The 13,525-nt window shown below is 35.9% G+C and overlaps 1 protein-coding gene across 1 annotated transcript; it reads left to right on the forward strand.

Annotated features, from left to right (window-relative positions):
* LOC107615933 (GATA zinc finger domain-containing protein 14) lies at nucleotides 7,594-10,806 on the forward strand. The gene has a single exon (XM_016317945.2). The coding sequence runs from the start codon at nucleotides 8,374-8,376 to the stop codon at nucleotides 10,600-10,602; it is 2,229 nt and encodes a 742-aa protein (XP_016173431.1). The 5' UTR covers nucleotides 7,594-8,373; the 3' UTR covers nucleotides 10,603-10,806.

Raw genomic sequence — 13,525 nt, forward strand, 5'->3', positions numbered from 1 at the left:
CTCAAATTAAATAATAACAAATATTTTTTTTTTGTTCAAAACTTTAACAAATATCTTAAAAATACTAATTAGAACAGTCCTTAAATTAAAAATATTTTTAAAAGAATAATTTACAGAAATGCTGTTGTGTTATCCAAGTCAAGGTCAAAAGACGATCCCACAACCACAAGAAACAAGATGAATGTGATTGTCTGATTGATTCTACTAAAGAAGCGTGGGATCGGAGGAAAGTCTCCCATCACATGAAAGTAACTGGATTGGTCATGTCTTCTATTCAAGGTTTTCTTTATGATATTTGGGCCAATTCTATTGTTTAGGGTCAGCCCAACATGTATATCTCAATGCTTGACCAAAAAACAAAAATATGTATATCTCAATGTAACAAACATATATTTGGATCCTTTTCAAGACCTAAAATAGTGACCCAAAAGAAACCCAGCAAAAATATAATTAGAGATGGCAACCGAAATCCATAAGCGTGGACATTCGGGGAGATATCATGTTGGGATGGAAATGGGTGCAAAAATCAATTTTTTTTAAATAAATAATTTAATTATTTTATTTATCAAAATATATAATTTGTAGTGTATTTATCAACTTGTATCATATGATTTGTCTCATTTACTGTGTAAACAAGATGAATTTATGTGAGATAAGCCAAGTTTTGTTTTGCACGCATCTCGTTTGCAAACAAGATATTTAGAGTTCGAAAAAATACGTATCTTATTTACATTGTAAATGAGATATATGTATTATTATAAAAAAAATTACAATTAACATAATTTTAATAATCCAAATTTTTAACGTGCAATTAGTATTTAAAAAAAGTTGTTAAAAGATATTAAAACGAATGATATGTTTGAACAATTAGTATTTAAAAAGAGTACAAAAAAATTTTAGATTAAATTATAAATCAAATTAGATTGATTTAAATTAAAAAAAAAAACTTTTACGTGGTCAAGTTACATGATGAGAATAATTATGGTAATTATTCTAACCCATACAAATTGAAAGATGAGAAGCGTGAAGTTGATGCAGATAAATAAAACAAAAAAAAAAGAGTGGGGGAGAAAATTGAAAGAGAATTGAAACGAATTGAAATGGTTATCTCTCCTAACATCTCTTCTAACAACTGACACGGATAAATAAAACAAAAAAAAAAGAGTGGGGAGAAAATTGAAACCATATCTCTCCTAACAACGGATACACAATTAAAATGATTATCTCTCATTTTTTTTGGGGAACAAAAAAAAGTTCAACACACTAAAGTGGAGCGGCTCAACTAAAACAACACACACAACAAAGATAAGGAAAACATTTACCAACAAACTATTGTCATCTCCAACATCGTCATCAACAACCACATCGATTATCACCACACCACTCCTTATAGTTTTAGAAACGACCTCATTTAAATGTTCTTAATACTTTTCTCTTTATTTTTAAAAATTTTCGCATTTCGTACCACACCTCACAGACGAGTATCTGAAAAAATCTCAAACCAATCTACATTGACCAACACCCTATCAAAGCAACTATGCTGTCGACCCCTAATCTACGTGAAGTTATGATCATTAAGATTTAAGAGGTAAGTCCACTATTTATTTACATATTCTGTACCCAGTTCTTAAGCTTTTCAGCAGGTCCTAGTAATTTAGTCGCACATTTCCTTTCCTCTTCTTGCATTATTTCATTAAAATTCCCATGAAGCACAAAGGAACCTAACACAACGCCACCAAATAGCTCAACTCCTCCCACATCAAAAGTTAGTCAGCTCGTACATGCGCTCTGTACACCAACCAAAATGCACAATTAAAATTATTTTCAGTCATCACTCTCTCCACAAGCAACCATAACTTTCCTTTATAATTACTTAATTTAAACGGCATATTATCCCAAATTAACAGTAATCCTCCAGATACAACTACAGATTACACATAATCCCATCCCACCATGCCATTTTTTCAAATACATATTACATCAAATTTAGTCAACACCTACCTCTTAGTTTTAATCAACCCCAATATATTCAATCAAAAAAAATTTTTTTTTTCAGTTCTTTTACCATACTCAACTTCTCATCACCTTTTAAACCCCCTAATATTTCAACAACTATAAATCATTTAAACATATTTTTACACATCTTATTGTGATTTTTAGGTCTGTTCCTTCTCGCTTTTTCTTTTTGTTTTGCCATCTTTCTTCTATTTGTAATTTCTTCATTCTGAGCTTGTAGTATTGTCATAATATCATCTCCTTCATTCTGTAACAGAGGAAAGTATCGTTTTTGTCCCCAACATTTGGAGTAAGTCCCAAAGTTGTCCTTAACGTTTCAATCGTCCTATTTAAGTCCCTAACGTTTCAAAATTAACTCAATGTTATCTTGTCGTTAGGGATCCGTTAACAGAATTGACGGTGGGACAAAATTGAGACGATTTTGAAACGTTAGGGACTTAAATAGGACAAAAACGTTAAGGACAAAAATAATATATAAAAATAAATTTTAATTTAATTTTATCTTTCAATAATATTAATTTTTTACTGTACGTAGTATCCAATTATTTTTTAATTACATCTAAATAAATTACACTTAATCACATTACTTTCATTTTAAATAAATTTCTTTTTTTATAATTTTAAAGAATTATAATACATTAGAGACAAAAGGTATAATTTATACTTTATTGTATATGTACCAAATTCTTTTTTTTTTCCTTTTCACAAGTTTATTTACTAGTCATTCTACAAATATTTTATGATGAGTAAAAATTGAATACTATGTATAGTAAAAAATTGATATTATTGGAGGATAAAATTAAAATTTATTTCTATGTATCATTTTTGTCCCCAACGTTTTCGTCCTATTTAAGTCCCTAACGTTTTAAAATCGTCTCAATTTTGTCCCGCCGTCAATTGTGTTAACGGATCCCTAACGGCAGGACAATATTGAGTCAATTTTGAAACGTTAGGGACAACTTTGAGACTTACCCCAAACGTTGGGGACAAAAACGATACTTTACTCTTCTATAACTGCTAATTCTCAAGTGTTCATATTTTCCTTCATCTATTCTTCCCACTTCAACCTTTCATCATCTATCACATATATATTCTCTAATTCAGATCCCGATTTAGCCTCCACAATATCACAACCTCTGCCATATGCACATTGTTCATTATTAGTTGTCTGTATCATGAGTATCTCAATTCTTGATTTGGTTCCTTTCCTGCCAACTTAGAATATCTTTTGTTGGTTTGATTCAAAAGCACATGAGCTTCACGATGTTCTCCTTCACCCGTTCCCAACTGCGGTGTCTCTAACACACGGCTTGCCTCTGCTTCCGCCTATTCCGCATCGTCATTCCTAGCATCGACGCTACCGTGGCTAAGAGCTTGGACACCTGACGGCGCAAGGACCCCCGACGGCGTTTGGACCTCCAACGGTGCTGCTCGTGGACCTCGGTGTTGAAGGGCTCGTGATCCTCGGTGGCCAGCACTCCCCGTCTCCTGTGCACTCGGGTCATGCGTCTCTCACTCTTTTTCTATTTTATTTACTCCAACAACTTCTCCTAACAATTGGCACATAATTAAAACGGTTATCTCCTCATTTTTCTCTATTTTATTTATTCCCACCAACTTCACATATTTCATCTTTCAATTTTTAGGAGTTGGTACAATTATCGTATTTTCATCATGGAACTTGAAGATGTAGAAGTTTTTTTTTTCAAATTTAAATCAATCTAGTTCTATCTATAATTTAATCTAAAATTTTTACTTTTTTTAAGTACTAATTGTTCAAACATATCCTTTTTTTTAATCTCTTCCACCAACCTTTTTAAGTACTAATTGCATGCTAAAAATTTGAATTATTAATATTATTTTAATTGTAATTTTTTTATAATAATACACATATCTCATTAACACTATATTTTTACTCAAATTTTGTTAATGTTTAAAATAAAATATGGGTATCTCAATGTCACAATTGTATCGTCAATAAAAATTAAAAGAAATAAAATTAGCATATAAACAAATAAACACAAGGTGCTGGAGGTAAAGTAAAATGTAGAAATTAAAACAAACAAGAAACTAAAGAGAAGATGAAGAAAGATATATAACGTATAAGAGAGGAACACGTAAAAGTAGAGAAATTTTATTAATAATAACTGAAAGAAAGCAAATTACAGGTGTTTGAGCTCAGAAGAATTATTTAAGATTTCCAATTTTTATTCTGTGATGCCAAGGGGTTGAGAGTGTTTTGGGTTTCTAAGTGTTTTCTAAAAGAACTGAACTCCCTTACAATGCTAACCTAAGACCTATTTATAGACTTCCTATGTCAACTGACAGTTATACTTAATACCCCATTTTTCGGCCAATTTGAATTGTCTCTTGTGTAATTGTTCCCGCACTCTTTGTTTGATGCCAATTCAAAAGTAAAAAAATAACTAAATTGTCAAATGATCTAATTTAATTAAAATAAATATAAATATTATATGCAAAAATATCAACTTTAATTCACAAAAGTTCAACTATAGCTAACTTTTCTGATATTTCAAGTAAGATTTAATTGTTAGTTCCATTTCTTATCTTTTTCTTTCTCATCATTTATTTAGAGGAATTCTAACTATACAAAAATAATGTGAACAACATCTCTTGTGTTATCTATGTATACCAAAATCTTATTCTGAAGAGCGTTCTCTCTTTTTTTTCTTTTACATTCTGACCCAAATTAAGATTTAATTTCTAAATCTTTATCCTTTAATTCTATTATGTTTTTGTCTTTTTCCTTTTCTTATTTTTCTTTTATATTCGTTTTGATTAATGTAACCTTATTAATGTGACCTTATGAGCTAATTAATGTGACCTTATTTTACAATCACAGATTTGTGCTTTTTTTTTTTTTACTATGATCTTGTTTAATATGTTCTTTGTTATTCAAATTATATGCATGCTCCACTTAATTGAAAAGTTAAAGATTATTTTTTTGGGTATGTTCATGTGTGATGGAATTAAAAATGCTCCTTAGCGTAGTCCATTTGAATTGGAAAAACAGTTAAATATTATAATTTTTAAAGAGACATCTCTTCTTTTATCTTTTGGTCCTATAATAAATTTGTAATAAAATTCTAATATATAAATAAATAGGCTGCTAATATTTTTTTATATTCACAAGTATTGGCAAGCACATTATTAAGTCTTGTTTCATGTTAAAATTCTTGTTTTACTGCTTAAATTAAATTAAACCCATATAAGCTCAACTTTTATTCCTTTCTTATGCACTACTTTCTGCCTTTACAGCTTGTTCATTCATTGTTGACAATCTCGAGACTGAATACTTGAATTCTTCAATCTGTACTCCTATGGCTACCTCAAGTCACAATCTGTCAACAAGTCTTCCTACTTTATTTAAAGTGATCATTTGTGATAAGTCTGTTGTCAAAAATGACAAAAAAATTTCTCTTGAACTAGAGACCTCAAAATAAAAAATATGGGAATCTCAAGTGCTACTCTCTTTCACTATTGACGATATAGACTCAGTTTTTATCGGCCCTATCATCTCTCCCAATGCCGTAAACAAGATCAAAATTTTTTTTCCTGATCATTCTCAAAGAAAACTCGTTGCTTTCCAAGATTCCATTCCTATTGGATACTTTGACTCACATAACAGGCTATTTAGAAATCCCCAAAGACCAACATTGAAAGCTACCGTACTTAGTTAGATAGGATTGAAACCGAGAAGATGACCCTATGGAAAGAAATTGGAATATACGATCTAATTCATCTTAGTAAAAATTCTTACACAATTAATTCAAGACTAATGGAAGGTGCATTGTACTTTTAGGATGAGACTTCTCATACTTTTCACACCCCATATGACATGATTACTCTAACTCTTCTGGTTATAGCTGCTATAACTGACCTATCTCCATTGGGAGAGAAAATTTTAACTTCTATCAAGTCGACCACAGTAGTTAAGTATTCCATTGACCTCTCTTCCACCACCTACCAGAGCTTCATTCGCAATAACAAAGGTCAAAATGAGGAATATGTTTCTGATAATGAGCACATAGCATTCCTTCTCTATTGGTTGAGTGGTGTTGTTTTCTGTTCCTGGAGTATTCAAGTCGAACCCACTTATCTTCCATTGACCATTATGTTAGCCGAAGGTAAAAAGTTGTGTCTAGCTAAATTGTTTTTGGCTTAACTATATCTCACTTTAGATTGGATCACAGACCTTATGAGGGAGAAAAAGAGAATCACTAATATTGACGATCCCGTTTGGTTTTTTTAATTATGGCTTTCTGCCATTTTTGAGTCTGAGCTACAACCACGTTTGGCCCAAAAATATTCTACAGATTCTATAATTGCAGGATACTGTCTGCTTAACTTAATTTTTTCTGACAAGTTAATGACCTCACATGATAAGATGAAACACTTCTTCTGTACTTTCTGTTACTTGCCAGAGAAAGGCTACAACATCAATCTGACTCCTTTTGCCAACTGTCAAGCTGGTCTGGAATGGTTGACGCAATCTCTTACCCCAGCTAAGATTACACAGAAAAAAAGTATCACTATTTGGTCACAATTCTTGACTCCCCAGCTACTTTTGCTGGATTCTTCATCCTCAACGTCCATGTCCTACGTTGAACTAGCACAGTGCAACGAATTTGGTGCAAGAGAAGGGTCATCCGATACAAAGTTCAAGGTACCAAAATTACCGCCACCAACGTCACGAACCTCCACTGAAAGTTCCATCACTTGTTCAACCATAAGTCTCCCGTGCACATCAAACATAAGGCATACATGCTCATCGCCATCGAGGCAAAACAGACGAAACCGAAACATTCCATTCCCCATCGGTGCTAACATCTTATACCCAACTCTACCAACCTCTTCTCTTTGCACCACTGACGTGCGTCAATATTATACTCTTTAATTCGGACAAGGAATTTGCTCTTCGACTTCGAAACATCGCTGGACTCTCACACTCAAATATAACCATGTTATCACTATTTTTCATATGATAGTTGGGATACACCATCAAATCAAAGAAACCATTGCCATTGGATATTTTTTCTAAGTTTTGGGGAAAAAAAAAAGGATCGGAACAGAAGGAAGAATTGATAGTTTTGTGAAGAATACCAACGATTTGCTGATCTTTTTATAGATATTTGATTTTTGTCCTATTATATCTCGTTTACAGTGTAAACAAAATAGCTAGGTTTAACCATATCTGTTTATACTGTAAATGAGATATGCATAATCTATCATTTCCAATGTATTACGTTTATAAATGTGATATTTTGACACATTTGTATGTTTTATCTCGTCTACAGTGTAAATAAAATGTCTATATCTATTTTGTTTATACTGTAAATGAGATAAGATATATTATGAAAATATATAAATACTCCAAAAAATACGTATATGCATAAATAAATTATTTTAAAAAAAGTTTAGTTAATTTAGTAACTAATTTTTTATATATAAATAATATTTTTTATTTTACAATATCCGTGAATATAAAATTTTCAAACATAATATTTCCTAGAATACATTTTCTAATCCACACCTATGTTAAAATTATATTACACACATCAATATCATTATGTATCATACTCATACTTTATAAAAGCAATATCATTGTTTCATCATCTTCAACTAATATTGTTGAATATACTAACTTAACAAGGCATTAATTAATTAGGTAGATTTCTGTTTCACGTGCTTATCCCTTAGCCTGTAGTTATAGAGAGTCACCTTTTACTATATATACACAAGAATGAATGATCATTAAACAAATAACAGGGTCCCCCCAACAATTGGAAACTAAATCTAATAAAAATAGAAAAGAGTACAGCGAGTAATGAGAATTGTTGCAGGAGAGGGAAGAAAAGAAAAGAAAATTTCCAAAATTGGAGAAGCTAAAAAAGGGGAGAGAAGAAGGTAAGACCCTCCAATTAATGCGGTGCCGTTTTGTAAATCTAACGGGACGAAAGACAGCAAAACATGGCTTAGTTATTTGCGTGCGTTTTATTTGTTTTGTATCCCAACCAACGCGTTTCTTTTCCTAGAAACCCCCACAGGCAGTCCCCTCCCCTTCATGTCACGCCCTCCTGCGTCGTCCTCTCCTTGGACGACTCCGAGCGGCAACAACACCCCTCCAAAGAAATCCATTTTCCCTTCCGTCTCTGTTTTCTTCGGCTGGTTCAAACTCGATAACCTCAAAAAGCAATCCCATTCTTCCAACAAACTCTACAAATCATACATCCAAACCTACAAACTCAAATAATCGTAATCATATTCTTTTTACCATTGTTTAATTTGTTTGGTTATTCGTTCGTGTGATTCTCATTTAATTTATTTCTTTTAAAGATGTCAAACGTGTTAGCACCGTTCCAGCTTCTAGAGCTCAATGTTATTTCCGCTCAGGATCTGGCACCCGTCACGCGAAACATGCGTACCTACGCGGTCGCATGGGTGCACCCTGATCGCAAGCTATCCACTAGAGTGGACACGCAAGGCCACACCAATCCCACGTGGAACGACAAATTTGTTTTCCGGGTTGATGAGGAGTTCTTGTATGCGGACACGTCAGCAATCATGATCGAGATATACGCGTTGCATTGGTTCAAGGACGTCCACGTCGGCACGGTCCGCGTGCTCGTAGGTAACCTCATCCCGCCTCCTCCTGACCGGCCGTACCACAACAACCGCGCTCCCCTCGGGATGAGGTTCGTGGCGCTGCAGGTCCGCCGTGCCTCCGGGAGGCCCCAGGGTATTCTTAATATTGGTGTGGCGGTGCTGGACAGTTCCATGAGGAGCATGCCGCTGTACACGCTCAACTCATCCGCCGTTGGGTACCGTCACCTGATGGGAGAAAAAGATGCCTACGACAGCCACAACCACCTCTTCAATGATAGCAATAGTCGCAGAACCTCCAACGCCAACCGCAGCTCCTCTGCGGCTCCAATAAAGCCGGAGCTAAGGCGGACGAAGAGTGACACCAGCTCCATGATGGGGTCCGAGGCGGTGGTGGCTCGTAGATCAATTGCCAACAAGGGAAGGGCAAATTCTGCTATTTCTGAATCGGTGGTTTCGGGTGCTTCGAGTCTTCCAGAAGTTGAGCAGCACGAGGAAGAAGAGACGAGGAAGAAGAAGAAAAAGGGGAGAAGGTCGAGGGGTAATTCCGTGACAAGTGAGGATTCACCGGAGAAGGCTAAAAGTGTAAAATCAAAATCTATCCTCAGCGGTTCCTTGCCGTGGAGGCTTAAGAAGAATAGGAACGACGATTCGGCTTCAATGATGACTGAATCGGAGATTCTTCATATTCAAGAACCTCCACCTCCAAACTTCGAAGGTGGCGACAACGCCTTCATGCATCATCATCAACATCAACATCAACATCATAACAACATGATGGAACATGGCCATGCGGAAGAGTACAACCATAACCACAGGAATGAAAACAATGCTAACAACCACTACCCTAACAATAATGAAGCTATGTATGCTAATAATCATGATGATGATGATGTTGCTTCCTCTGTTAACACCATTCATGATGATGATGACATCAGACATGATGGACATGTCATCTCCAACAATACTCATCACCATGAAGCACCCCCTGCCGCTTCACGAAAGCCGGAGTATATGCCGCCACCACCGCCACAGTTCCACAACTCACCAGCGGCTCAATTTCACGCTTCACCGGCGCCGCAATTTCACGCTTCACCGGCTCCTAAGTTCCGAAACTCTCCGGCTCCCAAGTACATGAGCTCTCCGGCTGTGGAACCACAGATTAAGAACTCTCCGGCACCGTATTACATTAACTCTCCAAAACCACAGTATATGAACTCTCCGAAACCGCAATACCAGAGTTCTCCGGCACATCAGTTTTGGAATTCGCCAAAGCCACAGTTCCATAGTTCACCGGCACCGCAGTTTAGAAACTCACCCGCACCACAATTTCATAATTCACCAAAGCCACAATTCCATAGCTCACCGGCACCACAGTTTAGGAATTCTCCGGCAATTTTACCGAAGCAATACCGTCCCTCACCGGCGCCGCAGTATCGCGCCTCTCCGGGGAGGTTCCACCCTATGTCGAACCGCGCAACACCAATGCATCCATTCGGGTACACGCCGAGGTTCGAGTACACAACACCACGGAGGTCGAATCTTGGGAACTTTGGACCACCGGTGGTGACGGAGTCGGAGCTGGGGCCTTCGGCGTCGGAGGTGGCGGCCGAAATGGCGAGAAATCCACGTGTGGACGAAGAGGGGACATCAACGGTAGGAGGGTGGAGCCTGGACGAGAGCGTGGAAGGGTTGGAGTCGAAGCTGGACAGGTGGCGGACAGAGCTTCCGCCGGTAGCGGACCGCGGAGACTTCTCAAGCTTCCCAGCAACGAGCACCAGCAAGACACCCAGCCGCCGTTCGCGAAGGAACACGGACAGTGGGTTGTTCTCTTGCTTCAGCACCATCTGTGGAGTAGAGTGCGGCATCTCTTGTGGCAGTGATCCTAAAGGCAAGAAGAAGAATCAGCGCCACGGAGTTGCCAGAAGCTCTGCCTCGGCAGATGAAACTAGCTTCCTGTGATGATAATAATTAATTATATTGCATCCGGTTTGAAGAAACTCGCAGAACATTCTGAAGAAGAAAAGAACAAGATTCTGATGAGATACTTTGGGGAATTGAATATGGTGGGAGCAAGTTTAAAGAAATGGACTTGATTAAAGTGCACTAACTAATTTTTCATTCATTTGTTGTTGTATTTTTTTTTTCTTTCTTTCTTTTTTTCAACTTTTGGGTACGTACTCTTAATGTCTTTTTTGATGACGATGCATGCATGTCGGTTTAACTTCCCCATTAACTTGAAAGGCTGGGAATTGGGATATGGATTCCACGTTACAAGATGAAAGCTAAGGGTACACTGTGCTTATACACATATACAAACACTATACTATATATTTTTATATATGTGTGTGTTTCTATATATGATTCTTCATAGCTTATCAGTAGAATGTACATGGCTAGTGAAGCATATGTTAATAATATGTTAATTAATGCATCTCTGCTAGTGAAGAAGCTTTATATATAAGTGGTTGTTTAATTTTGCCTCTTTTCTTAAAACAAAGTTTAGACAACATTCATTTTTTTAAATTAGTTACGTATTTGACAATTTCATGTTTAATTCTCTTTTTCCTTTTAACTATAGGGTTCTTTATAAACTTATACATAACTTTGTTTTTACGCTGAATTAATATGCGGTTGTTGCGCAAGTTAATTTCAACTCCTAAACGTCTACATACATAACCTATTCTATTAACCTAATGTAGCAATCTATCATCATTCTCTCTGTTTATAATATCAGTACGAGCTAAGCCTAATATTACACGATCAACACTAAAGTCAATATTTAATATGAGAAAAAAATTTAAAATTTTCAAAAATAAAAATATACAAAATTCAATTTAAAAAAAAAAGTTAAAATGTAAATCCAATAAAAATTTATCTTTAATGAATTTTATATTGTTCTTGTTTAATAATCTATTATAATATTGACTAAAATTAATTGTTATAATATAACACGAAAGAAGACCGAAAAGAAGAGATAGGTCAAAAGAGTTCAGCGATTGAGAACAGGAAGATTAATTTCTCCTCTCATGATTCTTCGCATCCATAGATCCAAGATTTGCAAGTTAGGTGGCTAATTGTGAGTTTGTTCATGAGATATGGTATAACCTTAAAGATTACTTCGCAAAACACTTCTGATGAGCGGATAATTTATACGCTTTTTGGCATTGTTTTTAGTATGTTTTCAGTATAATTTAGTTAGTTTTTATTATATTTCTATTAGTTTTTAAATTAAAACCATAATTCTGCACTTTACTATGAGTTTGTGTGATTTTCTGTAATTTTAGGTATTTTCTGGTTGAAATTGAGGGAGCTGAGCAAAAATCTGATTCAGGCTGAAAAAGGACTGCTAATGCTGTTGGATTCTGACCTCCCTGCACTCAAAGTGGATTTTCTGGAGCTACAGAACTCTAAATGGCGCGATCTCAATTGCGTTGGAAAGTAGACATCCAGGGCTTTCCATCAATATATAATAGTCCATACTTTTCTCAAGGATAGACGACGTAAACTGGCGTTCAACGCCAGTTCCATGTTGTAGTCTGGCGTCAAACGCCAGAAACAGGTTACAACCTGGCGTTTAACTCCAGAAACAGCCCAGGCACGTGAGAAGCTTAAGTCTTAGCCCCAGCACACACCAAGTGGACCCCAGAAGTGGAATTCTGCACCATCTATCATAGTTTATTCATTTTCTGTAAACCTAGGTTACTAGTTTAGTATTTAAACAACTTTTAGAGGTGTATTTTCGCACCTCATGACATTTTAGATATGAACTTTGTACTCTTCGACGGCATGAGTCTCTAAACTCTATTGTTGGGGGTGAGGAGCTCTGCTGTGTCTCGATGAATTAATGCAATTATTTCTGTTTTCCATTTAAACACGCTTGTTTCTATCTAAGATGTTCATTCGCACTTCAATATGATGAATGTGATGATCCGTGACACTCATCACCATTCTCAATCTATGAATGCATGCCTGACAACCACTCCCGTTCTACCTTCGATTGAATGAATATCTCTTAGATTCCTTAATCAGAATCTTCGTGGTATAAGCTAGAATCCATTGGCAGCATTCTTGAGAATCTGGAAAGTCTAAACCTTGTCTGTGGTATTCCGAGTAGGATTCATGGATTGAATGACTGTGACGAGGTTCAAACTCACAAGGGTTGGGCGTAGTGACAGATGCAAAAGGATCAATGGATCCTATTCTAGCATGAGTGAGAACCGACAGATGATTAGCCGTGCGGTGACAGCGCACCTGGACCATTTTCACTGAGAGGACGGATGGTAGCCATTGACAACGGTGATCCACCAACACACAGCTTGCCATAGGAGGAACCTTGCGTGCATGAAAAAGAAGACAGGGGGAAAGCAGAGATTCAGAAGACAAAGCATCTCCAAAACTTCAACATATTCTCCATTACTGCATAACAAGTATTTATTTCATGCTCTTTTATTTTTCGCAATTCAAACTGATAATCATAATTAATCTCCTGACTAAGATTTACAAGGTAACCATAGATTTCTTTAAGCCAACAATCTCTGTGGGATTCGACCCTTACTCACGTAAGGTATTACTTGGACGACCCAGTGCACTTGCTGGTTAGTTGTGCGGAGTTGTGAAAAGTGTGAATCACAATTTCCTGCACCAAGTTTTTGGCGCCGTTGTCGGGGATTGTTCGAGTTTGAACAACTGACGGTTCATCCTGTTGCTTAGATTAGGAAGATTTTGTCTTTTGGGTCAGAGTCTTTTATTATTGTTCTTGTTAAAATTTTAGAATCCTTATTTTCTTTTTTAAAAATTTTTTGAAACTTTATTTTTTATTTTATTTTATTTTATTTTTATTTTTACTAATAATTGAGTTTTTCTGTTTGAGTTTAGTTTTATA

The sequence above is a fragment of the Arachis ipaensis genome, chromosome B09 (genome assembly GCF_000816755.2).
Source record: "Arachis ipaensis cultivar K30076 chromosome B09, Araip1.1, whole genome shotgun sequence".
NCBI classification, from domain to species: domain Eukaryota; kingdom Viridiplantae; phylum Streptophyta; class Magnoliopsida; order Fabales; family Fabaceae; genus Arachis; species Arachis ipaensis.

Coding starts and splice junctions, on each gene's coding strand:
- LOC107615933 (XM_016317945.2), top strand. CDS start 8,374: ATGTCAAACGTGTTAGCACCGTTCCAGCTTCTAGAGCTCAATGTTATT.